General features: G+C 42.2%; 2 protein-coding genes across 3 annotated transcripts in view; both read right to left on the reverse strand.

Annotated features, from left to right (window-relative positions):
* Positions 1-8,087, reverse strand: part of GJD2 (gap junction protein delta 2) — a 28,444-nt gene extending 20,357 nt beyond the window's left edge. For both annotated transcript variants that reach the window (XM_033952567.1, XM_033952566.1), the window contains exon 1: positions 7,916-8,087. The gene's annotated coding sequence lies outside the window, so the exon portion shown is untranslated. The remainder of the gene's footprint in view (positions 1-7,915) is intronic.
* Positions 8,088-23,449: 15,362 nt separating this feature from the next.
* Positions 23,450-26,727, reverse strand: part of RASGRP1 (RAS guanyl releasing protein 1) — an 86,807-nt gene continuing 83,529 nt past the window's right edge. Inside the window, exon 16 of the mRNA XM_033952405.1 lies at positions 23,450-25,134. Within this exon, the coding sequence (XP_033808296.1) occupies positions 25,000-25,134 (135 nt within the window). The 3' untranslated portion in view covers positions 23,450-24,999. The remainder of the gene's footprint in view (positions 25,135-26,727) is intronic.

Genomic DNA, 26,727 nt, shown 5'->3' on the forward strand with positions numbered 1-26,727 from the left:
TTTCCTTTCAAACAGAGACCTTGCTAGATGTCAAATACAGCACAAGGTAACTTCACATGGACTTAGCTGTGCAGGAAATGTGAATCTCCTCATACACCCACCATATAGTGCAAAAATGTGCAAAGGTCTGTTTTTTTCTTTCGATCACTACATAGCCTAATGCCACACAAGCAGCGCTGTTACAAACATATTCTGTAGGTCAATGCTAAGGATAACAAAGTTTCCTTCCTTGGACCAGAAGGAGATACTGATAAACCACTGGAAGAGATCCCAAAACAACACCCAAAGACCCACTCAGTGTGTGAACCAGTTGAGTGGAGTGGACTAACTGGGGGGTGGAAATGGGCCCGGAGTTTGCTCAGCAGAATTTCCCAGACCACCTCAACACATTGACACGCTGCCACCATCACCACTAGGAACACCTCACTGGGTAGGCCAGCTATGCTATAAACTTTATAAAACACATTATTATATTTTCTTATAAAGCACATATTTTAACTGAACTCTCTGACATCCTCAGCCTTTCCATTCACAAAAATAGAAGGAAGAAAAGTTCCCATTTCCTGCTGTCTCATGTCCCCGGCCTATACAATATTTTTTTTCTGCAGACCCTTCAAAAGTCTGACCAAATCCTCATTTCACTTGCATTATAAAGTACTGAGGATGCCATCTCTCCCCAATCCCAGGTCCTAAAGTCTAAGACAGTAGCGCAAACTAATGCTGCCAGATACAGAAAAAAAAATTTTGATTCGATTCAGCCTATCTATTGAATTGGTTTTTCAATTCGATTTTCCTGCCCAGTTGGGTGATTTTTTTCAAAACTCCTGGTGGGTTTTATAGCTTTTTCACCCCCTTTGGCTTCTCCTAACCACACTGGCGCTGTGGTGTAAATAAAATAAAGAAACAAAAAGGACTTTTCCTCTCTCTGTTAAATCCTAGCTCACGTTTGCAGTCCAACACCAGCTCTGGCAGGATGCACATTTCAAATCTGACATATTATAATCACAAAACAGAAAATAAAATTAATTTTTCTACCTTTTGTTGTCTGGTTAAATTTCAAATCTTGTTGGTCCAAGGCTCTGGTTTTCTTCTGATAACTTGCTTGCCAGGGTCTCCTTCTTTCTGCATGCTAACCATCCATCTGCCAACTCTGTCCTCCCTTTCCATTTCCCTTCCCTTCCCAGGAAGTCTGGTATCTTTCCTTTTTTTCATCTCCCTCCACAGTTCCACCTTTTCTTAAATACCCTTTCATCCGGCATCTCTCCCTCCTTCCCCACCATCCCAGAGTCCACCATCTCTCCCTTTCTTTTCCTAATTACTCTCCTATCCAGTATCTCTATCCCTCCTCCACACCATCCCTTGTGTCCAATTTCTCTCCCTTTCTGTTCCTTCCCTCCCTAAATCCCATGGTCCATCATCTCTCTCCCTCTCCTCTATTTTCAGACCCATTATTTCTTCCCCCCCCAAAGTTTGGCATATGCACGTCTCTTTGAACACCCCCTTCCCTCCGTGTACTTCTAAATCATGGTCCCCCCCCAAAGGCCTGTCCCCCCTTAAAGGTCTGCCTGTCCCCCCTTGAAGGCCTGCACCCCCCTTGAAGGCCTGTCCCATCCCCTTGTAGGCCTGTCCCCCCCCTTGAAGGCCTGCCTGCCTGTCCCCCCCTTGAAGGTCTGCACCCCCTGAAGGCCTGTCCCCCACTTGAAGGCCTGTCCCACCCCCTTGTAGCTTCCCCCCCCCCCCCCTTGTAGGCCTGTCCCCCCTTGAAGGCCTGACTGCCTGCCTTTCCCCCCTTGAAGGCCTGTCCCCCCTTGAAGGCCTGCACCCCCTTGAAGGCCTGCACCCCCCCTCGAAGGCCTGCACTCCCTTGAAGGTCTGCACCCCCCCCGAAGTCCTGTCCCCCACTTGAAGGCCTGTCCCACCCCCTTGTAGGCCTGTCCCCCCCTTGAAGGCCTGCCTGCCTGCCTTTCCCCCCCTTGAAGGCCTGCACCCCCCCCAAAGGCCTGCACTCCCTTGAAGGTCTGCACCCCCCCGAAGGCCTGTCCCCTCCTTGAAGGCCTGTCCCACCCCCTTGTAGGCCTGTCCCCCCCTTGTAGGCCTGTCCCCCCTTTAAGGCCTGCCTGCCTTTCCCCCTTGAAGGCCTGTCTCCCCCTTGAAGGCCTGCACCCCCCCTTGAAGGCCTGCACCCCCCCTTGAAGGCCTGTCCCACCCCCTTGTAGGCCTGTCCCCCCCTTGTAGGCCTGTCCCCCCCTTGTAGGCCTGCCTGCCTTTCCCCCCTTGAAGGCCTGTTCCCCCCCTTGAAGGCCTGTACCCCCTTGAAGGCCTGCACCCCCTTGAAGGTCTGCACCCCCCCAAAGGCCTACACCCCCCCCCCGAAGGCCTGCACCCCCCCTGAAGGCCTGTCTGCCCCCCTTGAAGGTCTGCACCCCCCCCCGAAGGCCTGTCCCCCCTTGAAGGCCTGCCTGCCTGTCTGTCACCCCCTCCCCCTTGAAAGCCTGCTTGCCTGCCCGCCCGCCCGCCCCACCCTGAAGGCCTGATGCCCCGACCCACCCCGAAGGACCGCTCGCCCCCCTGGCCTCCCCGCACCACCTATGAAGCAGCCGCAGCAGGATCGCGAAGTCAGCGTCAGCGATCCCTGCGCTGCTTCCTGCGCCACGGTCCCGCCCCTCATCTGACGTCAGAGGAGGGGCGGAATCGCGGCGCAGGAAGCAGCGCAGGGATCGCTGACGCTGACTTCGCGATCCTGCTGCGGGCTGCTTCACAGGTGGTGCAGGAAGGTCAATGGGGCGAGCGGTCCTTCGGGGGTGGCGGGGGACTGAACGGCAAGGCCGGGAACACCCCCTTAGGGCTGGCACCCGGGGCGCACCGCCCCCCCCGCCCCCCCCCTTGGTACGCCACTGCATAGAGGAGACCTACAGGGATGTTGTAGAGAAGTCCCACCTCCAGTCTGGTAGCCCCTGTGCTGCCTTGGAGGAGAGAGGTCTCCTAGAAGGAGAGCATCACCCTATTGAAGTAGGAAATAATCCTGTAGCTAGGACCCGCCCACCAGGGGATGCAATATCCTCTCGCACCGAGGATGTGTCTCCAAGGGGCTTCTGCCCAGGATGGAAAAGTTAGGATAGCGGTTGTAATTGGTGATTCGATTATTAGGCATGTAAATAGCTGGGTGGCTGGTGGGCATGAGGATCACCTGGTCACTTACCTGCCTGGTGCGAAGGTGGCATACCTCACGCGTCACATAGGATTTTAGATGGTGCTGGGGAGGAGACAGTTGTCCTGGTACATGTAGGTACCAATGAGATAGGAAAATGTGGGCGGGAGATTCTGGAAGCCAAATTTAGGCTCTTAGGTAGAAAGCTGAAATCCAGATCCTCCAGGGTTGCATTTTCAGAAATGTTCCCAGTTCCATGCGCAGGATCCAAGAGGCAGGTAGAGCTCCAAAGTCTCAATGCATGGTTGAGACGATGGTGCAGGGATGAGGGATTTAGATTTGTTAGGAACTGGGCAACCTTCTGGGAAAGGGAGAGCTTGTTCTGAAAGGACGGACTCCATCTTAACCGAGATGGAACCAGGCTGCTGGCGCTAATGTTTAAAAAAGGAGATAGAACATCTTTTAAACTGAGATGTGGGGGAAAGCTGACAGTCGCCCAGAAGTGGATGGTTCGGTGTGAGGTATCCTTGGAGGATACTATTGAAACAGGATATTTAAGGAGTCCCGGTAGAAAGGTTCCAATAATGGTGAAAGAAAGCCAGGAGGGTTTAAGAGGAAGGCAGAGTAAAAGACTCAAATTTTCCCTGTCTTCCAGCAGACTGTAGTTGCAAGGAAAAAACACAATTTGAAGTGTCTGTATACAAATGCTAGAAGCCTAAAAAATAAAATAGTAGAATTATAGCACTGAATGATGAGATAGATATAATAGGCATCTCAGAGACCTGGTGGAAGGAGGACAATCGATGGGACACTGTGTTACCTGGGCACAAATTATATCGCAAGGATAGAGTAGATCAAATTGGAGGGGGTTTGCGCTATATGTTAGAGAGGGAATTGAATCAAATATAATAAACATTCTGCATGACATAGATAGCAGTATGGAATCTTTATGGATAGAAATGCCTTGTGTGAAGGGAAGGAATATAAAGGTAGGGTTATACTACCGTTCCCCGGGACAAAATAAGCAGACAGATGATTAGGAAAGCTGGAGAAATGGACAACACTATAATAATGGGTGATTTCAATTACTTTTTGAAAAATTGAGAAGCATATGATGTTTCACCAACAATATCCAAAAACATATGCTAGACAATATCCAAACCTGTTCCCTTTTCGAAACAGGTCGTAAAGATTGTCCGCTAGATCCTCAGATGCACCACTCCACGTTCTATTCAATTTCATAACGTTAAGCTTAATGTGCATTGTCTTCACCGGATCCAATTTTATAAATACATTTGTTAATCTATGTTTAACTTTATAAATATATTATTGTATAGATTTAATTTAGTAAACTTTAACATTATGAAATTGAATTGAACGTGGAGTGGTGCAGCTGAGGATCTAGCGGACAATCTTTACGACCTGTTTCGAAAAGGGAACAATTTTGATGTATGGTTACTGATGAATGATTGTTGAGCAAAATCTATAAATTGGTTGGATTAAACAATATCCAAAAACATATGCTATCAAGGTCTATCTGGTTTCAAAACCCTGAGGTGAAATAAATCCAAACAAGAGCAGTGCCAGGGTAGTATTCATTCAGCCTGTGAAGCACCCTAAGACAATTATTGTTTGGAGAAAAAAGCATCAGTTAAAGATGCTTCATGGGTCTTAAAAAACTCCCAAACAGGTACATTTCTAAAATCTTATTGTAAACTGCATTGAATCAGAAACTTCTAGCTCATTTCAATGACATGAAATGAAACGAAAAGTGTCAAGAAAAGTGTGGAATAACTTGTAAATTTCATGGCTCCACACCATTCTCTTCTTGGTTGGGCTGAGAACCTTTCAGCGGCCCCTCATATGTCCCGTGCCTGTATAACTTCTGGCTCAGTGATTGACTCAGACGTTCTATGCCAGTGCGTGAACATGGCCTTGGTAGTGAACATCCAGGTGAGATTTGGCTTGCGATGGTCGGCGACCTTAAAACTGCTGCTTGCCACAGGCTGTATATTGCCCCTTAGAGGCATACAAACAAGATTATCATTCATAGATCTGAAAAAGTGAGAAGTAGAGTAAAGAATAAGCAAAGATGTTCGGTAAACTGGGATTCCAGGAGATACAGGAGGGAAATGGGGTTGCTTATTCCTTGATTCACAGTGTGACCGGGCGCGGCCTAGCTGAGCCCAGCAAGTGACCTTACCCAGTACACACCAACCTCGGCCGAGCAGTTTGCGAGGTTGTTTGGTAGTGTGACCATATGGCTCCAGAAAAAAGGGGACGGATTGAGACATCCGGGTTTTACTTCCATTGAAAGTTCTCGATTAGAATTAATTCCACCATTTTTTCTGAAAAAATTCTTCTCACATTTCGGTCCTTTTATTCTATCTATCATCCAAAATAGTTTAACTACGTCTACAGTCCCATCGCAATGGAAGTATACATCTATTACTCCTATTGTTAAAAATTATAAAATCAGTATCAATGAGTTATCCAATTACCGGCCGATATCCAATATACCATTTCTTGCCAAAATTACAGAAAAACTCGTATTCAATCAACTTTCGGACTTTTTTGAAAAAACAAATGCGTTACATCCACATCAAACTGGATTTAGAAAGTTTCATAACACAGAATACTCCCTGATAGGTTTAACATCCAATATTCAATACTATTTAGACCACCACAGATCTGTCGTCTTATTTTCCTTAGATATCTCGGCCGCCTTTGATACAATTGACCATGAACTACTTCTACATCGACTAGAAGAAAAAGGAATAACCGGGAACGTCCTAAATTGGTTCAAATCCTATTTCAACAACCGAACCTCATCCGTTAGATTTAACAATGAAGAATCTTCTACTTTTACCTCAACTTTTGGAATCCCTCAAGGATCCATTTCGTCTCCCCTACTATTTAACATCTTTTTGTCACCACTTCTAGAAATATGTCAGGCAACAGGTTTCATCCCTTTTTCATACGCGGATGATATCCAATTGATTCACCCTGTAGATCCCGAAAGCGACACTGACATCTTCTCTATTAATCAAAAATTAGAGTTAATACATAACTGGCTGAACTCAAACAAACTAGCTCTGAACATTAATAAAACAAAATCCATTCTATTTAAATGGAAAAAAGATATTTCACTGATAAAACCTTTTCTTATTAACAATATACCTATCAGCACTGAACCAACGGTTAAAATTCTTGGAGTGCTATTCGATAATAACTTATCTTATCATGAACATATCTCTTCCATTGTTAAACATTGTTTTTACAAACTTCGACAGATAAGATCAATTTCCAAATTTCTCTATCCTTCATCATTAAAGATTTTAATCCATTCATTCATCATAACTAAAATAGACTACTGTAACGCCCTTTTTTTAAATATCAGCCAAAAAGAAAAAAGAAGACTGCAAATCATTCAGAACACAGCCATAAAGTTAACCTACAATGCAAAAAAATTTGATCATGTCACCCCATTATTAATTGACGCGCATTGGTTACCAGTTAACCACAGGATCCTCTACAAGCTGATGTTCCTAATTTTTAAGACCCTCACATTCAGCGAACCACAATTTATATTAAAATCACTTATCCCATACACACCTCAAAGATCCCTGCGCTCATCTAATCAAAACTTATTAACTGTCCCATCATTAAAAGTCATCGGAACACGAAGAGCTGAAATGTTTACTGTCGCAGGGCCACAATGGTGGAACTCCCTTCCCCATTACATCAGAATTGAAAGTGATATCATAACATTTAAAAAGCTTTTAAAATCTTATTTATTTAAGGACGCCTTTGATTTATAATACAACTAAAGGACGCCCTTAAACAATTTTAATGCATAAATTTTTTACGCATAAATTTTTATTCATAAATTTTACCCTACCTTTCGTTCTTCCCTGGTTTTTTGTTTTTTTTCTTCTCCCACATTGTAACTTTACCCTCCTTCCCTACCTTCCATGTGAGTCTTAATTGATTTTGTAATTTGGTTAAAGTTTCTATATTATATTATTATGTACATCGCCTAGAATTTCGAAATAGGCGATCCATCAAATGTGAAATAAAACTTGAAACTTGAAACTTGAGAACAGATTGAGACATCTTGGTTGCTTTCAATGGAAGTAAAACCCGGATGTCTCAAACCGTCCTCTTTTTTCTGGAGCCATATGGTCACACTATTGTTTGGTAGCTTGGTAATGCTTCAATAATAAAAGAGTTCAAAACTTTGGTGCAATTTTTTTTGGTAATGTTTGTTTTATCTTCATAAACAAACTTCAAAAATAATTCTCAGGATTTTATCACCTTGTGCTCAAGTCCAGCATGCACAAACCAAATAATTACAGTTTAAGCCAAAATATGCCAAAATGTAAAGCCTTAATCAACATGAAAGCTTTTCTTTAACAGGCACAACTCCTTGGGGTTATAGGCAGAATACCCCAAGGGTGGGATCCACTCCAGTTATTCCCTCAAGGGATCAGCATGGAAGATCCCAAACAAAATGGCTGCCTGTGGCTTGTATTTAAAGTTCAAAAACAAAACTTCAGCCTTTTCAGTAAACTTGAGCAGACTTTACTTTTCCCTCCAGCTCCCTTATTATCAATGGCTCTCAGCGTATGTCCATATGTCCATACTTTCAGAGCTGGGCAAATCAGAACCTTCTATTTCCATATCATAGGTAATGTCATTATCAGCCATTTCACTATCTTACACAAACACAGACTCAACCTTATCATTAGCCTCTTCATCACAAACCTCTGCCTGAGTTTCTTGCCATGAGGTGGACTGTTGTTTTCTGGTTCTCTGTGGCTATAGTCTTGCTTTCTTTTTGCTGTGTGGCTCTGGCTTGCTGGCACTCCTGGTGCCACCCTTTTCTTTACCTGCAGTGAGTTAGAGTAACCTGCTCTCTGAGACCTTCTAATTTGGCTTAAACCAGTCTCAGCTTGATTGGGCGTGGCTTGTATTCCAGCCCTGCTTTTCCCCTTTCCTAGCCCCATGGGTGCTGGGATATGTAGTTTCTCTGGTTGTTTCCTTACAGCTGGCTTGAGGAAAGCTAAACCAGTTCTGGATGCTTTAGGCAGGGCTTGAGGAGGTTTCACTGCAGGAAGGCTTGGCTTTTGAGTATTCCTAGGTGCTGCTTTGGGAGTTAAACTAGTAGGCTTAGAAATACTTTTGCTGTCTTTAATCTTACATTCCTCCTCTGGAAAGGCTTCCTTACTAGGAACAGGGGCAGCCCTGTGACAATGTATATCAGGTGAGGGTAAACCTTTGGGCCACAAGCAACAGTTTCATTGTTTCACGAAGGGTAAATAGTAGAGAAAGGTTAATGTGCACGGCATGGACTTTGAATTTTGTGTGAACATGCTCTCTTTTTGGCATGCTTATTAAATCAGCTTCCTTTTTGCAGATGCAAAACGTTTGTAATGTATCTCACATTAAGTTGTGCTTTGTTTGCATACTAACGTTTTACTAAAACAAGCTAAAGCTTTCTTAAAATCACAATTACAATACAATATAATTACAGATGTTTATATTCTGCAGTTACCAATAAGCATAGTTCAATGTGGATTACATGAAACCGGATATAACTAGGACATACAAGTATAAAGACAATTCAGATTACTTTCCAAAAAGTTCTATAAGCATATATATATTTTCTAATAAGCATATAATATTTTCTAATAAGTTATTAAGAATTGCATCAGCAAAAGATAGAGTCATCCAGATTATCTAAAAATCTCAAACAGATGAGGCTTTCGGTCTTTTTAAAACTGCATACATCTAGTTTCTAATCTAATGTGATGGGGTAAAGAATGCCACAAGAGGGCAGCCTGATAAGCAGATATTGAATTTATAAAAACCTTTTATATTTAATATCTTTTGCTGATGGAAAATGCGAGGTCAATTGAGCATTATTATGTAGACTTCTGTGAACTATAGAGAATATTATCAGATGGCTCATATATCCTAGAGCTAGGCCATAAATATCTGCAAAGTCAAAGTGCCTAATTTTAAAAAGAGTTCTGGCATGTTACATTACATTACATTAGGGATTTCTATTCCGCCTGTGCCTTGCGGTTCTAGGCGGATTACATTATAGAAGATATCTGGACATTTCCAGTAGAATTACATTTCAGGATAGGAGTATATTACAGTAACAGTAAAGAGTTATGATACTTCAAGTTCACAGAAGATAATACTTGTCACATAAGTTATTACATATAACAGAAGATAGTGTATTTTGCAGAGGTAATACATGGCAACTCGATCGTTTAAATCGGGTGTAAAGTAGAAGAGTTACATTACATTTTAGGTCACAGACAAAGAGATAGTATAGATGGGTGTTTCCGAAGTCGTTGGTTGGGAACTCATTGGGTGGTGGTTAGAGTGATGGGAGATATTTTTTGAACAGTAGTGTTTTTATTTCTTTGCGGAACTCTTTTATGTCTGTTGTTTTGGTCAGTAATTTTGAGATGTCAGAGTCTATTTTAGCTGCCTGTGTCCCCAGGAGGTTGTCGTATAGTTTCTTACGACAAGTTCCGTTGAGTGGTGGATAGGTGAAAAGGTTCTGTGTTCTCCTTCTTCTTGGTGGTTGATAGTGATGGAAACGATTAATTAGGTAATTGGGTGCCGTGCCATGGGTTACTTTGAAAATGAGACAGTAGAGTTTGAATTGTGTTCTTGCTTTTATTGGTAGCCAGTGAGATTCTAGGTATGCATTGGTAATGTGGTCGTATTTGCTGAGTGAGTATATGAGTCTGAGGGCTGTGTTCTGGATGGTCTGTAGTTTTTTTATTGTGTTCTGGAAGCCATCACAGTTTAATGAGTAGGACAGTGACTCTGTCAGAGATGTTCTTGCATTGCATAGTAATTTTACTACAATATTCTGAAAAGTTTGCATTCATGTTTAAATTTCAGCAAAAGGACTCTCTCAAACAAGAAATGATGTCCAAAATATATATATATATTCCTAAATAACATCCAATAATGTCCAGCACTACACACATCCATATATCAATACATCAAAAAATGGAGAAAAGACCTCAGTGTCTAATAGGGGTGACAAAAAACTTCCCATATAGACAAGCCAGTCTCAAAACCCCAACTTTGAGACCAGCAGACACATCCTTGGTCAAAAACTCCAAGATAAGTGGAAATATACTCTTAATTCTTTACAGTCCTTAATAGTCCTTAAGCAACCCATATAGAGACAATTACAGTAATCTCTATGAGATAGAATTAGTACTTGGATTATTACCTTAAACAGATCAAATAAAAAAAAATATTTTTTAATACGTCAAAACGACCTTAGCTTAAAGAAAACTCTTTTCACTAATTATTTCCTTTACAAAGCCATGCTAGCATTTTTTGTGCCGACCACTACGGTAATAGCTCCAACGCTCATAGAATTCCTATAAGCGTCTGAGCTGTTACCATCATGGCCGGCGCTAATAACACTAGCGCAGCTTTGTAAAGGTGGTGGTGGAGGGGGGTAAAAGATTAATAAGGGCTTCCAAAAACAACCTCCAGTATCATCGATGATTTAACAACAAAAGCTTTATTTATTTATTCAATTTTCTATACTGTTCCCCAAGAGAGCGCAGAATGGTTTACATGAATTTATTCCGTTACTCAAGTATTTTCCCCTGTCTGTCCCAGTGGACTCACAATCTGTCTAATGTACCTGGGGCAAACGGGGGATTAAGTGACTTGCCCAGGGTCGCAAGGAGCAGTGTGGGTTTGGATCCACAACCTCAGGGTGCTGAGGCTGTAGCTTTAACAACTATGCCACACTCTCCCCTTTCCCAGCCTATCACTTGGGGGAGAGATGAGGGCATTCAAAAACATTTTTGTATTATCTATATTCAGCCTCACATAAGTGATGCCAATCCCGTTTTCAACCTCATCCAAACATTGCTTAATAATGATTAAAGTATCAGTCCGGTTCATGGACACAGGGTTAAGCAGAGTGATATCATTAGCATAAGTGTAAAAACTTATTCCTAATTGGGTTAGTTGATGACCAAAAGAGCACATTAAAATGTTAAGGAATATGGGGGGACATGGGTGAACCCTGTGGAGCACCATATTTCACCACCCAATACTGAGAAAACAAACAAGGCATTTTTACTCTGTATAGGGTTACCATATGACTCCAGAAAAAAAGAGGACGGATTGAGACATCCAGATTTTAATTTCATTGAAAACAATGGAAGTAAGGAGGATAGATTGAGACATCTGGGTTTTACTTCCATTGAAAGTAAGGGAAGTAAAACCTGGATGTCTCAATATGTCCTCCTTTTTCTGGACTATCATTGATCACCTAAAACTATTTAATAAGTCTCAAAATATGTTCAATTCATGAATATGACTTATACAAAGTAAACATTCAGACTCACAACTTTATCCCAGTGAACAAAGATCACGGAGTAGCTGTGCAGAGAGACCATCATAATGTTCACAGTCTCACCCACCAGAACCAGTACAGAGCATACAATAAACCAAATCTGTGTAGAAAAAAACTGTAATAACTTATCTTGGTTTATGGTGGGAAACAATCAACAGCTGCTCCGGGCACCTCCTTAAAGTTACAACAACATGCAAACAGATTCGTTAGATAGATTGTGAGCCCACCGGGACAGATAGGGAAAATGCTTGAGTACCTGATTGTAAAACCGCTTAGAAAACCTTGAGAGGCGGTATATAAAATCCTAATAAAAAATTCACCGACCCCCCCCACCGACCTTTTTCTGGAGCCATATGGTAACCCTAACTCTGTAGGTTCTCTGTGACAGAAAACCCCTGAAACCATATGATGACCCTACCAGAAATCCTTATCCCACTTAGCAAGTATATAAGAGATCGTGGTCAAAAGGAGAACAAATCAAATTGTAATAGCATAGCCCGGTGCCTTCTCAATAGTAGTGACTTGATTTCTGATGTCAGAGAGCCAAGCAAAATTTAAATCCTGAATCCTTTAAGGAAACCTGATTCGGAATCATGACGAATATTATGAGTTTCCAAATAATCTGATAGTTGGCTGGCAACTAGGCATTCTTTCATTTTAGTAAAATGTAGAATGTTCACTATAAGCCTATAATTAACTGATTTCTGTCTAAAAATGTTTTTTTAAGAATTGGGTGTTGTATGATATTATCTAATGTAGTCAGAAACTGGTCCTGTTCAAATAAATCTATAAGCCAGGTATAAAGCAAGATTAAGAAAGAGGCAGGAGGAGTTCTTAGCAAATGTGAAGGATATATGTCCAAGCCACAATGAAGAGAATCTTTTTTTTTTTTGTAAGTCTTTATTCATTTTAAAAACTTTCAACAAGTGTAACATAAGATACAATCATTTTATACTTTAACATCACTTAATATACCATCAAAGTTTAACTAATATCAAATATCCCTCCCCTCCTTATACCCAACAATTGTACTTAAGCATAATAACTCATAAAGTGTTCCCTCCCCCTCTCCCCGCCTTGGACGTGTATGAACAAAGGGAAAAAATAATATTCATTCTGTACAATATTTTGTTAATGACTCCCAAACATCCATAAATTTCTTAAAATGCCCCTGCTGCATGGCTATTACCCACTCCATTTTAAAGAGTTGGCATAACGAATTCCACCAAAAATTACAATTCAGCCGATCTTTTAAAATACTGTTCAATATTTGCTAATTGAAAAGAATGAAAAATACCAATGAACAGCAACATCACGATTCTCAGACAAAGATAACTCAGTCTTAACTTTAGCCCTCTTTAATTGAGAGCAGTTGGTAAATACATTGTGGAAAGATTTGAAGAGAGTTTGTGATATATGGACTCCTTTGTGGTATTTATAAGCAATAATGAGTCCTTCCCAGGTTTAAAGTCAAGGACTAGAGTGCCACCCTGTGGCTCAGATGGTATTGAACAGCTGTCTGAGTCATGCTTTAATTGACCAGCACTGTGTTTTGCTTGACCATTTGCCCACACTCTCTACCCAGCCCTGTTGAGAAGAAGGAGTCAGGATTAGGCATGTGCTTCCACTATTAAATGACTAGAAAACTTTACCATTTGTATTTTGTTTTTCCTCTTCTGAAATAGTATTTTTTTTAAAACCTAGGATATAATTTTTTGCATAACAAAGAGAGCCTGATATGTGAATGGGTTTATCCAGGCAGGAGAGGATTCTGCCAAGTTAAACCATGCTGAGCAGACTAGGAGAGGATTTTCAGCTGTACTTAACCAGGCAATACTGATGAATGTCTCCTTTGACTGCTGCAACACTGTTGAAAGTACTGAGGTGGTCCTGGGGCAAAGTCAGGGCTATCCCAGAAGTTTTGTGGGATCTGGAAGCAATGGCTTAATAAAAGGAGGGGGGGGAGAAGGAGCACCCCATGTGCCTACTTGGCAGGGGCACCAGCACCTCGCCTCTTCTCCCCCTGGTGATGGGAGGTTCTTTGAAGAGCAATCCTGTCCCCTATCTCATTAAATCTGCTGGCAGTGAGCAGGCTGTCTTACACGCTGTTCATGCCGGCCTCATCCCTCCCTCTGTGGCTCTGGTACCGGCCAGGCTATGCCATTCATATCTACTGTGTTTGAACCACAGGGTCCTGTGTCTACAGATCCCTGGGCAATTCAAATATCCTCTGTGTTAACTGGTTGTTGAAACACAGGAGGTTTGAACCATGCAGGGCTACATTCATACAAAACCAAGTGGTTCTAACAAAACAGGTTTTATTGTCATGGTTTGACCCTTGAAGGGATTGAAGTATTGCAAGACTACTGCTAAAGGTCACAGCAACCATTTTCTAAAGGCAACTGCTAGAGGCAGGAGCGATTGGGGTTCATGTCTGCCCCCATCACCCCCCACTGGATGGGGTATTAGAATTGGGGGGGGGGGGGTCTTGCTACATCAGGGAGTGAGAAGGATTATTGGGGGGACCAGAGGGCACCTGCATCCCTTATGTGAGTCCCGACAGATATTCAGCCGGGTCCCATATAAGTGTCTACATTAGTATACCTGAACTGCTTTGGTTATACTGACAGAAGAGTAGTGTATCAAATCCAAGACCATTATTCTTTCACCTTTATGGCCTTGGGAAAAATGTTGGCTGGTTAAATGGAACTCTGATACTACCTTGTAAAGGAACTTAGGGATGGATGTGCAGAATCATTCTGTTATTGTAGAATTTTGCATAAGGTGCATCAGCGATTAAGGCTGGGTGCTCACTAACCCTGCAGACTGAAGTGTTTGCCAGCAAAAATATGACAGTCCAGGTCAGGTACTGCAGAAGATAGGAACCAAGTGACTCAAAGGGAGCTTATCAGCAGGGTAAGGACAACATTGAGATCACTTGACACTGCTGGGGGCTTGATGGGAGGTTTTATTAAAAACAAGTCCTTCATGAAGCAATCAACTAAAATCTGAGCAGAGATACGCTTACCTTCTACATGAGATAAGCTCCAATTGCACTATTGGTATTAAGGCTTGACTGACAGATGTAGAAGATAACCAAATATTTTTTTGTAGGACATAAAAAGGGATCTAGGGACAGCAAACCTCTTCAATTCATATTGAATCTCTCCTGGAGGCAAGCAGAACTCTAGAAACATTCTTTGGCATGTTCAAGGAATGCATTTCTAATCTCTCAAGATCCAGGGTCAGGGATTAGAGTTTGGGATGTAAGAGAGACCCCTCACTCTGGGTGTTAAGCATAAAAAAGCATTACAGTCTCCAAGGGTCTTCAGAAGCTAGGTCCAGAAGTAGAGAGAACCAGAGCTGGCAAGGCCAGTATGGTGCAATAAATATCATGGATCCCTCGAACGCTTTGAGTTTCAGGAGACTTTTTTTGATATGAAAGGTGTTAGAGGATATGAATTCCGAAGATCCCTCCCTCAAGTTAGGAGAAAGGCATCTGAAGCTAGTCTGCCGTGGTATTTTCAGCCTGGAACAGACCTGAGGAAATTTGTTGTTGAAGCAAGTGATAAAAAGATTCAGTGAAGGGGTTACCACTCTCAGAAAATCTTCCGAGCAATGCTCACATTCAAGGACCACTTGTGTGGTTGCAAGACTCTACTCTTTCCTTCTGCAAGTCATTTTACCCTACCAATTTAAGTGACTTTGAGCATCATCCCAAGGCCCATTGCCACATCCGGACACCTTCCTGCCACAGGAGATACAACCCTATGTCTCCCTGCTACTTGACATAATACATTGCAACCTGATTGAATCAAAATGATACACCATCTGGCTATAATATACATGGACTGTGACAAAGAGAATGGTTAGAGAGCAGGAGGTTAGAAATTGAATGTAATGCCAAAGAAGATATTTTCTTTTATAGAAGGGGTTTGAATGTAGGCAGGAAAGAATTCAGCTAGATGGTGAAGCAAGATGGAAGTCATGGATCCAGAATTTGTCAATGGAAGAGAAAGGCATACCTGATAGCAACTTAACTGATGGATGGAGTCCAGAAGAAGGCATATAGGATGAGCAGAGATAAGATAGGTAATGAAGAGATGTGACGTGAATACATGAAATTTGAACATGACATTTGTACATGAAAACAAGAAGCTTGAACTGGATGTAGCAATGGATGGACAGACAATAATAGGTTATTTAATATAACAGAAATCAACATTTAGATATGAAGTATTCTTAAACCATATTTGCTAGAAAATGGATGAATATGATGGGAGATGGACAAATATAACACTCCCATGTTTTATATTTCTTTTAGGTATCCATTGCTTGCCAGTGTCAGAGATGCAATTTAGAAGGAACTGAACCTTCAGTCTGACTCAAATAGTTATGATGTTGCAATGACAGTGTTGTGGCTGGCACCGAACCTGAGTCAGTGCCATCACTATGTGGAATAGGCATCCACCAAGGGTGGCAGTATTGGGGGCAGTGGCTTGGCCGGCAGAAATGCAGCATTCAAAAATTTCAACATGGTTGGCACTTGAACACAAGGGACATGCTCAAGTTCTGTTGCTTCTCACTCACTTGAACAAGCTTACACTGGAGGAAGAGGGATATGGCAAGCCTGGAGCAGGGTCGGCCCTGCCACTAGGATATCCATTTAGGGTGTCAGAGTTCAGGGGGTGCCTGCATTTCAGGATACAGGACCTACTTGACCACTTTGAAGCTCTGTAAAGACATATATATGACAAAGAGAAGGGTAAAGGAAGAGGGGGGGGGAATGCTGCATGAGTGAATCTGAACAAATGGGGTTAAATAGCTTGGATTCTAAAAAATATTTAAGATCACAAGCCAACTATTATCAGTTGAACACCTAATAGCATCTTCAAGTGCGTCAACTCCAGATACTGATAGTCTGCCTCAATACTTTGAAAGTAAATTACACTTATAATTAAACTCATCCATTATATTGTCAGATGAAGGATGCCTCTCTGATAAAATATGGCATTTGTTTCAAGAGATAGGAGTCCAGAATTTGGAAATTTTATCGTCCTACCAGGACGATAGGGAAAACTGCTTGAGTACCTGAATAAATTCATGTAAACCATTCTGAGCTCCCTTGGGAGAACAGTATAGAAAATTGAATAAATAAATATTTTGCATAATGTTCAATCTGATTTTCGTAAAGATTTTAGCAGAGACAGTTATATGTGCAAGACTTGCAATTGCAAAGTCATGATTAAGCAAGGCAGTTTTGCAAGGTAGATAGTACTCTTGCAATTTGATTTATCCTGCGCATTCGATTTAGTGGACCATAACCTTCTATTGAATAAATTGAGTGAGTTAGGAATTACAGAGAATGTACTCTCCTGGTTCACTAGTTTTTGCTACAAAGATTATAGCAAGTAAAGATGAAAGGGGAAGTGGTCAGCTCGGTGTGGTGTCCAGCAGAGGTCATCTCTATCCCCAATTTTATTTAATGTACAGGGTGCCCACATAAACACTTTTTGATTTTAAATGGTTACAAAACCAAAATTTATTGGAATATTCTTTCACCTTTGAGGCTTCAGTTTCATCAACTCATAAAGTTTCATATGGTATCTGTTGATTACATATATTCGATGGGCACCCCACCTATTATTTGGTAAACATCGATGTGATATTCGAGCTTGGAACAGACTCACTGAAGCATATCCTGCATGATCGTGCTTATACTTTCAGTGATGCGTTCCTGAAGATCATCCATAGTTGCGGATAGTGGAAGTACATACACTGTTTTTCACGTACCCCCAAAGGAAAAAGTCACAAACAGTAATGTCCGGTGAGCCACTTGAGGAACACATGGTCATTTTGTTGCGTTGCATTGTCTGACGGTTGTAACTTCTGCCCCAATGGCAGCTTATAAGGGTGAAAGTGCAAGTGATTGTGTAAGATCTTGCTGTGTTTTTTTGGACTTATATTTGCTGTCATCTTATTTATAAACATATTCCAATAAGTTTTGATATTGTAGCCATTTAAAATCAAGGAGTGTTGTTGTGGGCACCCTGTATTGTTAAGATCATTAGGATAGGCGAAATGGAGAAAGAGGGAGAATTGAGAGAGAGATGGGAAATAGGAAGGCTGGAATGAAGGAAAGCTGTTGTCAGATACAGAAAAATAGGGAGAATGAAGACTGAATAGTGAAGAGAAAAAGGTTTAGTTTGAGTGGACAGAGAAGCAGAAAGATAAATGTAAGAAAGCTAAAAGTAAAGGATGCAGATGTGAATGTAGGGTAAGAAATATGGAGCAAAAAAAAAGCTGAGGGAAAGGAGACAGAAGAAAGCGGAATTCAGAAGCTGGAAGCAAGATGATAAGAAAAATAAATTGGCCAAGCAACAAAATAAAAAAAGATAATTTTATTTTCATTTTAGCAATTGGAGCATGTACATTCTAGAGATTGCACCTGCTATCTGTATATTTTGCACAGTTTGATGTTGATGTTTGATGAAATGTATCCCAGTTTCTATTCCTCCAGTGTTACAGTGTATTTAGAGTACAGCTTCATTGGATTTGAGGTTAATTTTTGTCTACAGATTTTTATTTTGTAGTAATTTATTCTGTACTTCTATCTGTGCTCAGTATAGGTCGAGGAGTAGCCTAATGATTAGTGCAGTGGTTTGGAAACCAGGAGAACTGGGGTTGATTCCCACTGCAGCTCCTGTGACTCTGTAAAAGTCAGTTAACCATTCATTGCCCATGTACAAAATACATATAAGTATCTGCATATAATATTTAAACTACTTTGACTGTAATCAGAAAAATCTCATCCCCTATGTGACTGAGGCCTCTGTGTAAGGAGCTGTAGTAATCTAGTTGTTTAGTTGTCCCAGTAAGTGCAATTATGTTCTAGAGCCCATTTATACATAGAAATGGACTTCAAAATTTCCTGGGCATTTCACAAATGGATGCAGAGCTCTATGTAAAATACATATAGGAATATGCAAGAGTTCAAAAGCAGGAGCCATTTTGTAAACCCCCCCCCCCCCCCACATGCAAGTAAAATAGAACAGAATCATTCAAAGAATTTCACATGTAAGCAGCTGTACATTTTGCAGCTTATATGTATATGTGATGGTTTTTGCAAAACTACATATAAAACAGGAATCAGTTAAAGAACAGAGGGCTAAGAGTCCTAAACCTCAAATGTTTGACTTTTTAAGATCAGATAGATAAGCACAATTCTCCACCCTACTTTCTTACTGAAACCTGAGGTCCAAACGAGCAGTGTGTTCACAGTTAGGTATGATTTGGCACAGGGCACAATTTGGACATTTGAGTCTAAACCTATTCAATAGTGAATAAGTGACAAAATGGTGCCCAAACTAATCAGTTGCCCACTGGAGAGATGGAGGCATGACCTCCCCCCGCCCCCAACACACACACTCCCTCAGTGGTCACTGACCCCTCCACCCCCCCAAAGATGTGAATAAAAACAGTATATACCAGCCTGACAGCTGCAGATGATATGATGGGTGTACTGATATGGTGACCCATCAAATACATGCAGGACATTGGCGCGCTGACAATTCCGCCCCATTTGCGTGCAGGACAAATGTGTGCCACCCTATGCCTTCCTGTTTGCACTCTGAGGGTGTGTGTGTGTGGGGAACCCCCTCCCCACCCACATTACACTTGTGCTCTCATAGAGGGGGATGTGGGGGGGATGTGGTGGGGACCCCCCCCCTACTACACTTACAACTCGCTCTACCGCCCTATGCCTTCCCGTTTCCATTCTGAGGGTGGGTGTGGGTGTGGAGGGGGAACCTTTACAACGGGGTGTTCAATGCTGACGTGCTCTGAATTAGAAGATTGCCGCAACCCCCTCAAACACACTTACAATTGTGCATCCACAATTCCGCTCCCTTTATGCGCGCACTTGTCCGTGCACGCATTTGATGGAGCGGAATTGTTGGGGTGCAATTGTCCTGCGTGCTATTGATGGTGCACCAGAGGATAGCCAGTCCTATTAGAACTGCAAGTAGGTCTTTAGAGTAGCACCATGGTCAGTGCAGTGGGCTATAGAGATGGGGACCAAGGTCCATATCTCACTCTAACTAGTACACTTGTGGTGGAATATGTGAGCTTTCCAAAACCCACCCAAATCACACTGTACCTACATATAGGTGACACCTGCAGGCATAAGGGCTACTGGGATGGTATACAATTAGGTACAGTAGGTTTGGGAGGGCTCACCATACACTACAAGGGGGTTATAGTGAAATGTATACCTGAGCCTTATTATGTGAAGTTCACTGCAGTGCCCACTAGGGTGCCCCACTGCTCTACTGGGATGTCTGTGTGGCCAGTCTATTATAAAAGCTGGCCCCTTCTACATTCCATAAGAATTGCTATACTGGGACAGACCGAAGATCCATCAAGCCCAGTATCCTGTTTCCAGAATGTCAGCGCGCCGGATTAAAAGTTAAATTTAAAGCACTCCGAGGGGTGTGTGGGGTGAACTCCCCACTTTACTTAGAAGTGTTGGCGCTGTCATTGGGGAGGGGTGGGAGGACCCCCAAACACACACTTACAGAGGAAACTGTAATTTTTCCCTAAAACAGGGAAAAATTATACTTTCCTCTGTAATTGGGGGTGGGAGGTGGGGGGTTTCCCCCGAACCCCGCAATGGCAGCGCCAACACTTCTAAATAAAGTGGGAGGGTTCCCCCTAAACTCCCCCTCGGAGTGCTTTAAATTTAACTTTTAATCTGACCCGCTGACGTCCTGTACGCATTTGTCTCAGCTCATTTGTCCGCATACGATTGTCCCACGCAATTTCATCTATGAACCACCCAGTACATAAAGCTGAGGGTTTCAATGGATCCCCAAGGATGACACCTAGATCCTTTTCCTGGGGAATGACTCCTAAAATGGAACCCTGTATCACAGAGCTATAGTATGTGTTCCTCTTTCTCATATGTATCACTTTGTACTTGCTCACATTAAACATCATCTGCCATTTTGATCCCAATGGCTTGTTTTGTGCTCTTTTCTTTTGGATTCTTTTAAATGGCTCACAAAGATAGAAGCACTGAGGATAGGCACATCTGAGAAATGGACATTTTTGAAACAAAAAGACATGTTTCTGTTTTGAAAATAGTCAAGCTCGCTACGGGATTTATGTGCATTTTCCACAAAACATCCGTTGGACATCATATCGAAAATGCTCCTCCCCATTTGTCTTCATTATATATAAGTAATCAAATAGCCAGTAATTTAATTTTTTTCTCTTTTTGTTAATGGAAATTTCTGATAGCTTCCAAATTTCTAGAGCCTGTTTTGTTAATTGTGGGCTTGATAGCAGGTGAGCATTTGTTTGGCATTATTGGATACATTTGGAAACTACTTTCTTCTTTTTATGTTCTTTTTTGATTATTCTAGTTTCTTTGCAAAGAAAAGAGCTTAACATTTGTTTGTTTTATTTTTCAATATCATCCCCCGATAGCTCCATACACTTCATTCACTTTTCCTTCAATGACTTTAAACCCTTTGAAAATAATTCTTCTGTTTGACTTTTAGACCAGGATCTCACAGCTTCCTTGACGTCTTCATCACTTGAAAACCACTGTCCATGGAGAAATTTCTTCAAAACTTGGAACAGGAAATAATCTGAGGGAGCCAGGCCAGGATTGTAGGGTGGATGGTTCAGCTGCTGAAACCCACATTCTCAGATGGTAGCCTGTAATTGTCGTGATATGTGCACCAGCACATTGTCGTAAAGCAGCACGCCTGAGTTTTCTTTGTCTTTTCTTCTTGATTGACTTTGTAAAGTGATCATTGTGTTGGCATAACTGTCCCCAGTTATGGTTGTTCTTCATCATCCCGAAGACAGTTGCCATGACTTTGCCTGCAGATTTTTCCGTCTTGGGGGATGACTTGTGCTTCCACTGCATTAATTCCATTTTGGACTCAGGATATCTCTGTGATAGACCCACGTCTCATCTCCAGTCACCAAACACTGAAAAAAATTCACTTGATCTCCAAGTTCTCCTGATAGCACTAGAGCCTCATGGCCTTCTGACATGGCATCAGCATTCTTGGAACTCATCTTTCACTAACCTTGAACATGCCCAGCTTTTCATGAATTATTTTCCAAACGACCTGCCAAGATGCCCATTTCTTCAGCTAGTCGGGAATCCTTAATTTGTTTGTCTGACAAAATTAAATCCTTGACTTTCTTGCACATTTCTGTGGAAGTTGCTTCCACAAGCTGTCCAATGTGAGGGTCATCTTCAATGGACTCTCTACCCCAATTAAACTGCTTGCTCAAAAATGTTACTTTGTAGGATGGTGGGGCAGGCTCACCATAAACTGGAGTCATGTGTTCATGGATCTCTTTTGACTTTTTCCCTTCCTTTGTGAGACATTTTATCACTGAGGGCTCCTTTTACGAAGCCGCGTTAGCACACGTGACTTTTCATCACGCGCTAACTCCCACGCTAGCTGAGAAACTACCGCCTGCTCAAGAGGAGGCAATAGCAGCTAGTGCGGCCAGCAGTTTAGCGCACGGTATTTACGTGCGTTAAACCGCTAATGCGGCTTCATAAAAGGAGCCCTGAATGGTGCTCCAAATCTAGAAGTTTCTTGCTTGATTCACAGTACTCTCCTGACGTCCTGTCTCTTGGAATGTTAGACTCACACTGAGCCACAGCTGTGCATGAGTAACTTTGAGACATGTCAGAACATGCACAGACTTGTTTCAACACACTTGCTACTTCATACTCATTTAGATAAATTATTGAACACTCCTCATACTTTGGCCATTCTAATCTTGGATCAGACCAATGTGTGTGAAGTGAACCAAACCAGTATATACCTGTATGGAACCAAAACCCTGTTAAACTTTCAAGGAACTTTGCATATGATGAAACCTTATACATTTAAGCTAGAAAATTAATGTTATGGTGTTGTCTTTTTTTAAAAAAAATCAAACCTGAAATTCTAAAAAGTTGTGCCTTGTATTAGGAGAAGCTCAAAACCTTACAGATGTATTCATAAGCAGTGGAATAGGGATAAGCCACTGGGGCTACGGTCCTACCTATACATTGCCCAATACATACCAGGAACTGGAAAGCTGGGGGTGGGTGAAAAATATTGGTTTGTATAGACCAGTGTCTCGCAAACTTTCAGAAACTGCGGCACACTAAACCCTGTGCCGAGTTTTGGAAATGCGCAGAAATTGAGGTGATGACATTACATGTATGCGTGATGTCATCACATTGACGTCTGTGCATGCATGAAGGCCCTCCAGATGGGGTTTTGAGCCACCAGTAGGGGGGGAGATACAAAAAGAGAGGTACTTAGAGGAGAGGCACCAGTTGACGGCCTACAGAACATGTATCTCGCTGAAAGACGCACATCCTGTAGGCAGTCAGCTGATGCCGGCGCCTCACCTCCTCGCCGGCATCTCACGGTACACCTGGAATCTGCCACGACACACAGTTTGCGATACACTGGTTTAGACCTTCCAACCAAAAGTGTTCCACTGCCCTTGGAGGTCAGTGCACTCTTATACAGTAGATTTTGCACACTATTACTTGTTTTCTGAGATACTCCAGTATAACCCAGTACCATAAAACAGTCCTCTCTTGTGTCATTTATTTATTCAATTCTCTATACCATTCTCCCAGAGGAGCTCAGAATGGCTTACATGAATTTATTCAGGTACTCAAGCAGTTTTCTCTATCTGTCCCCACGGGCTCACAATCTATCTAATGTACCCAGGGCAATGGGGGGATTAAGGGCTAGATTCATTAAGCATACCGATCGTGTACTGATCGGTTTGCGACCCCTTTGCGATCATATTTCCCTCCGGCCTGATTCACTAACCTCTCCTGCGATCTGCTTCCAATCCGTGCATGCAAAGTATACAGGGACACGATTCACCAAATAAATTTTTGAAACTGACTGGGCTAGCCGATCAACCCAAGAAGCAACTGCTGGGGACCAGTTGTAAATGTCTTTCTAGCTCCTTTGAAGCCCTGCTCTCTGCACACCCTGCTCTCTGCTGCCCAGAATCTCTCCTGCCTGCTGCCCGATGCTCTTCCCCAGATCTCTCCTGCCTGTTCTGCCCCGAATTGCCGCCCTGCTCTCTCCTGATTTGCCACCCTGCTCTTCTCTGATCTCGCCTGCCTGCTCTGCCCTGAATTGCTGCCCTGCTCATCCCCAGAACTCTCTTGCCTGCCTCTCCCCCTGAATCTTTCCTGCCCCTCCCCGCACTGCGAGCCCATGGTTTTAACCCACGGGTTTAAAGCAGGTTAAAACCACGTGCTCGCTGGGCTAAAAAAAAAAGTAAAAAAAAAAAAAGTTGCGGCTTGGACAGGTCTTAGACGCATGCGCAGACCATCTACAGATGGTCTGAGCATGCGTTGGGATTGCACACTAGCGAACCATGCTGGCAGATGCGGGCGTTCCTCCAATCGCCCCCATTTGAATATTAGAGGTTGAAGAATCCATCCGACCTGCCAGGATTTGACATGGATCGGTCACGATAGGGCAGGTTAGTGAATCTAGCCCTATGTGGCTTGCCCAGGGTCACAAGGAGCAGCATGGGTTTCAACCCACAACCTCAGAGTGCTGAGGCTGTAACTTTAACCACTGCACCATACCTCTCTCACCTTACCTGTTCATTTCCAAAATCACCTGTGTAACACTAGTCCATCTCTTGACAAATTCCAGCAACGACATATTTGAGAGACTCCTTTGCAAATCAGTAGTCCAACATTCTGCTCCTAAGATACTCGTCACCTGTGAGATACTCTATGTACCAGCAAATTTACCTACCAATAATTTGCTGCATTAGCAGTCTCCCCTACAAACACTTTTCAACATTCATCAACCAAGACATTCACTTGTGTAACTCTCTACAGCTGTGTAATGTAATGCCTAAACACCATTTTCCCCTGTGCACCTGCAGCATCTTCTGCTTAACTCGAGCCACCAGTACAACTTGTAATTTTCAATATAGACTTTGGTGTTCAGCTGCATTTCTTTTGCTGGTTTAATTTTATTTTCACTTGCCAATACTTTTCTCTCCCTTGAGCACAGTGTCCATATCCAAGCTGTAGAGCAGCTACCAGAGCTTTATATTAGAGAATGACTTGGGGACAAATGTGTCCCTGTCCCTTCAGGAACTCAATTTCCCTGTCCCGTCCCCGCGAGTTTTGTTGCTAGCCCTGTCTCTGCCCTATTCCCATAAGCTCTGTCCTAACTGCACAAGCCTCAAACACTTATGATTTTAAAGTGTTTGAGGCTTGCGCAGGTGAGGACGGAGCTTGCAAGAATGGGGCAGGGACAAGAAAAGAACTCACGGAGACAGAGAAAAATTTGTCCCCATGTCATTCTCTACTTTATATTTATCCCAGGAAGAGCCCAAGCATATTTCCTTGCTACGAATAGTCCTTGAGGTCCATAGTGTCTTGCACCTGCAGTTTTCTTAGTTCCGTCTGCAGAGCTTCAATTCTCCTTTGTGCATCTTTAAGATGAATCGTTAAAGCTTCATTTTCTGCCCTTAGATTTCTTTCCTAAAAAGAAAGTAAAACACGAGATTCAGTTTAAATCTATTGCTCCCAGTTAGTTCTTTCAGAGTAATCTGTCTATTTTCAAATATTTAGAATGCACTTCTCCCTCCATATTCGCGGTTTCAGCATTCACGGTTTTGAATATTCGCGTTTTTTAGCTTGCTGGCTTCTCGCTCCCAAATTACATCAGCTTGCATGGAGGAATAGCAAATTCCAAGTGTTTACAGAGAAAAATCGCTCATTCCCAGCACTTTTTTCACCGTGTTTTGCCTCTCCTTCAGGAATAGGCCAGGTCTCCCACCATGTTATTTGTGGTTTCACCATATTCACCATGGTTTTTAATAGAAAACAGCAAATAACATATGAAAAAGTTATTTGTGGTTTTTCTATATCCACGGGTCTGTTAATCCCCTATCACAGCAAATACGGAGGGAGTAGTGTATATGAAGTGCCCATTGCTTCTGAATTTTCCTTCTCTACATTTGATAAACTGGACCATATATTTTTACTCTCATATTGCTCAAATCAGGTTAGTAGTTGAGAATCTTGCTGCTTCAGGCTGGATGTCTTAGTGGCCTGATATACCAGAAGAAATTCTGTTATCCCTTTCTTTTCCATGTTAATATTACCTCTCCTTTCTATCAGCTGTTTGTTTTCTTTGACACTAGTTTCTCTATTTGTGAGGGCAATTTCGGGGTTGGCAAGAAGAACTGGAAATTAGCAATGAAAGTTTGGTATTCTATATAAACTGCAGATTAAATTTAAAAAAAAAAAAACTTAGTAAAGATTGACACACATAAAATAAGAAATTATGCACCGTAGACAGTGTGTTCAACCAACTGAATTTCCAGCTTCCTTAAATTATGTGCATATCATTTACTAACAATTAACATGAACTAATGTCATTACTGGGAGAAGCTTAATGATTAGGGTTACCAGGAAACCCCAGACACATGACCGTGGCCCAACCAACCCTGTTCCGTCTCTAGCCCCATCCAGTTTTGCCTTCAGTCTCGCCCAATTCTGCCTTCAGCCCCCCCCCCCCCCCCCCCACACACACACACAAAGCCTCCTCTCTTCTTCTGGACGAGCTGCAGCAGTTTCCCCAGGGGTGAGTCTAAATCCAAAACTTTCTGACATTCCAAGGATGCCTGTGTTATCAGTAAATGCCACTGGGGTAAAGAAGGAGGTTCTGGGAGTAGCCAGCACTGAAGAATCCTCTTTTTCCCCATCAGCATGGATCACTTAAGTCAGAACATTTATAATTTCCTGGCTATTTTACAAAAGACTTGCTGGACACCAGCACAGAGCCTTTTGTAAAATTTCTTACAGGTGCACATAAATACATAAGTTTTTGGTTTTGGTTTTGTTTGTTTTTTTACTAAATTTGCAGTGGATATAAAGGTATGTAAAAATACACACAACCCCACCCCCCCAGCTTCACTTAGCAGCCTGTATATGCAATCACATGTGCTTCAACAATTATATGTATAAGTACTTTAATTCAGAAAAAGTATAACAGGAACCAATTATAGATTCAAGCTCTTCAAGTCAAATAGTTACATTTTAAAATTATTTAAAATATCAGCAAGTTAA

Source organism: Geotrypetes seraphini, chromosome 7, assembly GCF_902459505.1.
Source record: "Geotrypetes seraphini chromosome 7, aGeoSer1.1, whole genome shotgun sequence".
Classification (NCBI taxonomy): Eukaryota; Metazoa; Chordata; class Amphibia; order Gymnophiona; family Dermophiidae; genus Geotrypetes; species Geotrypetes seraphini.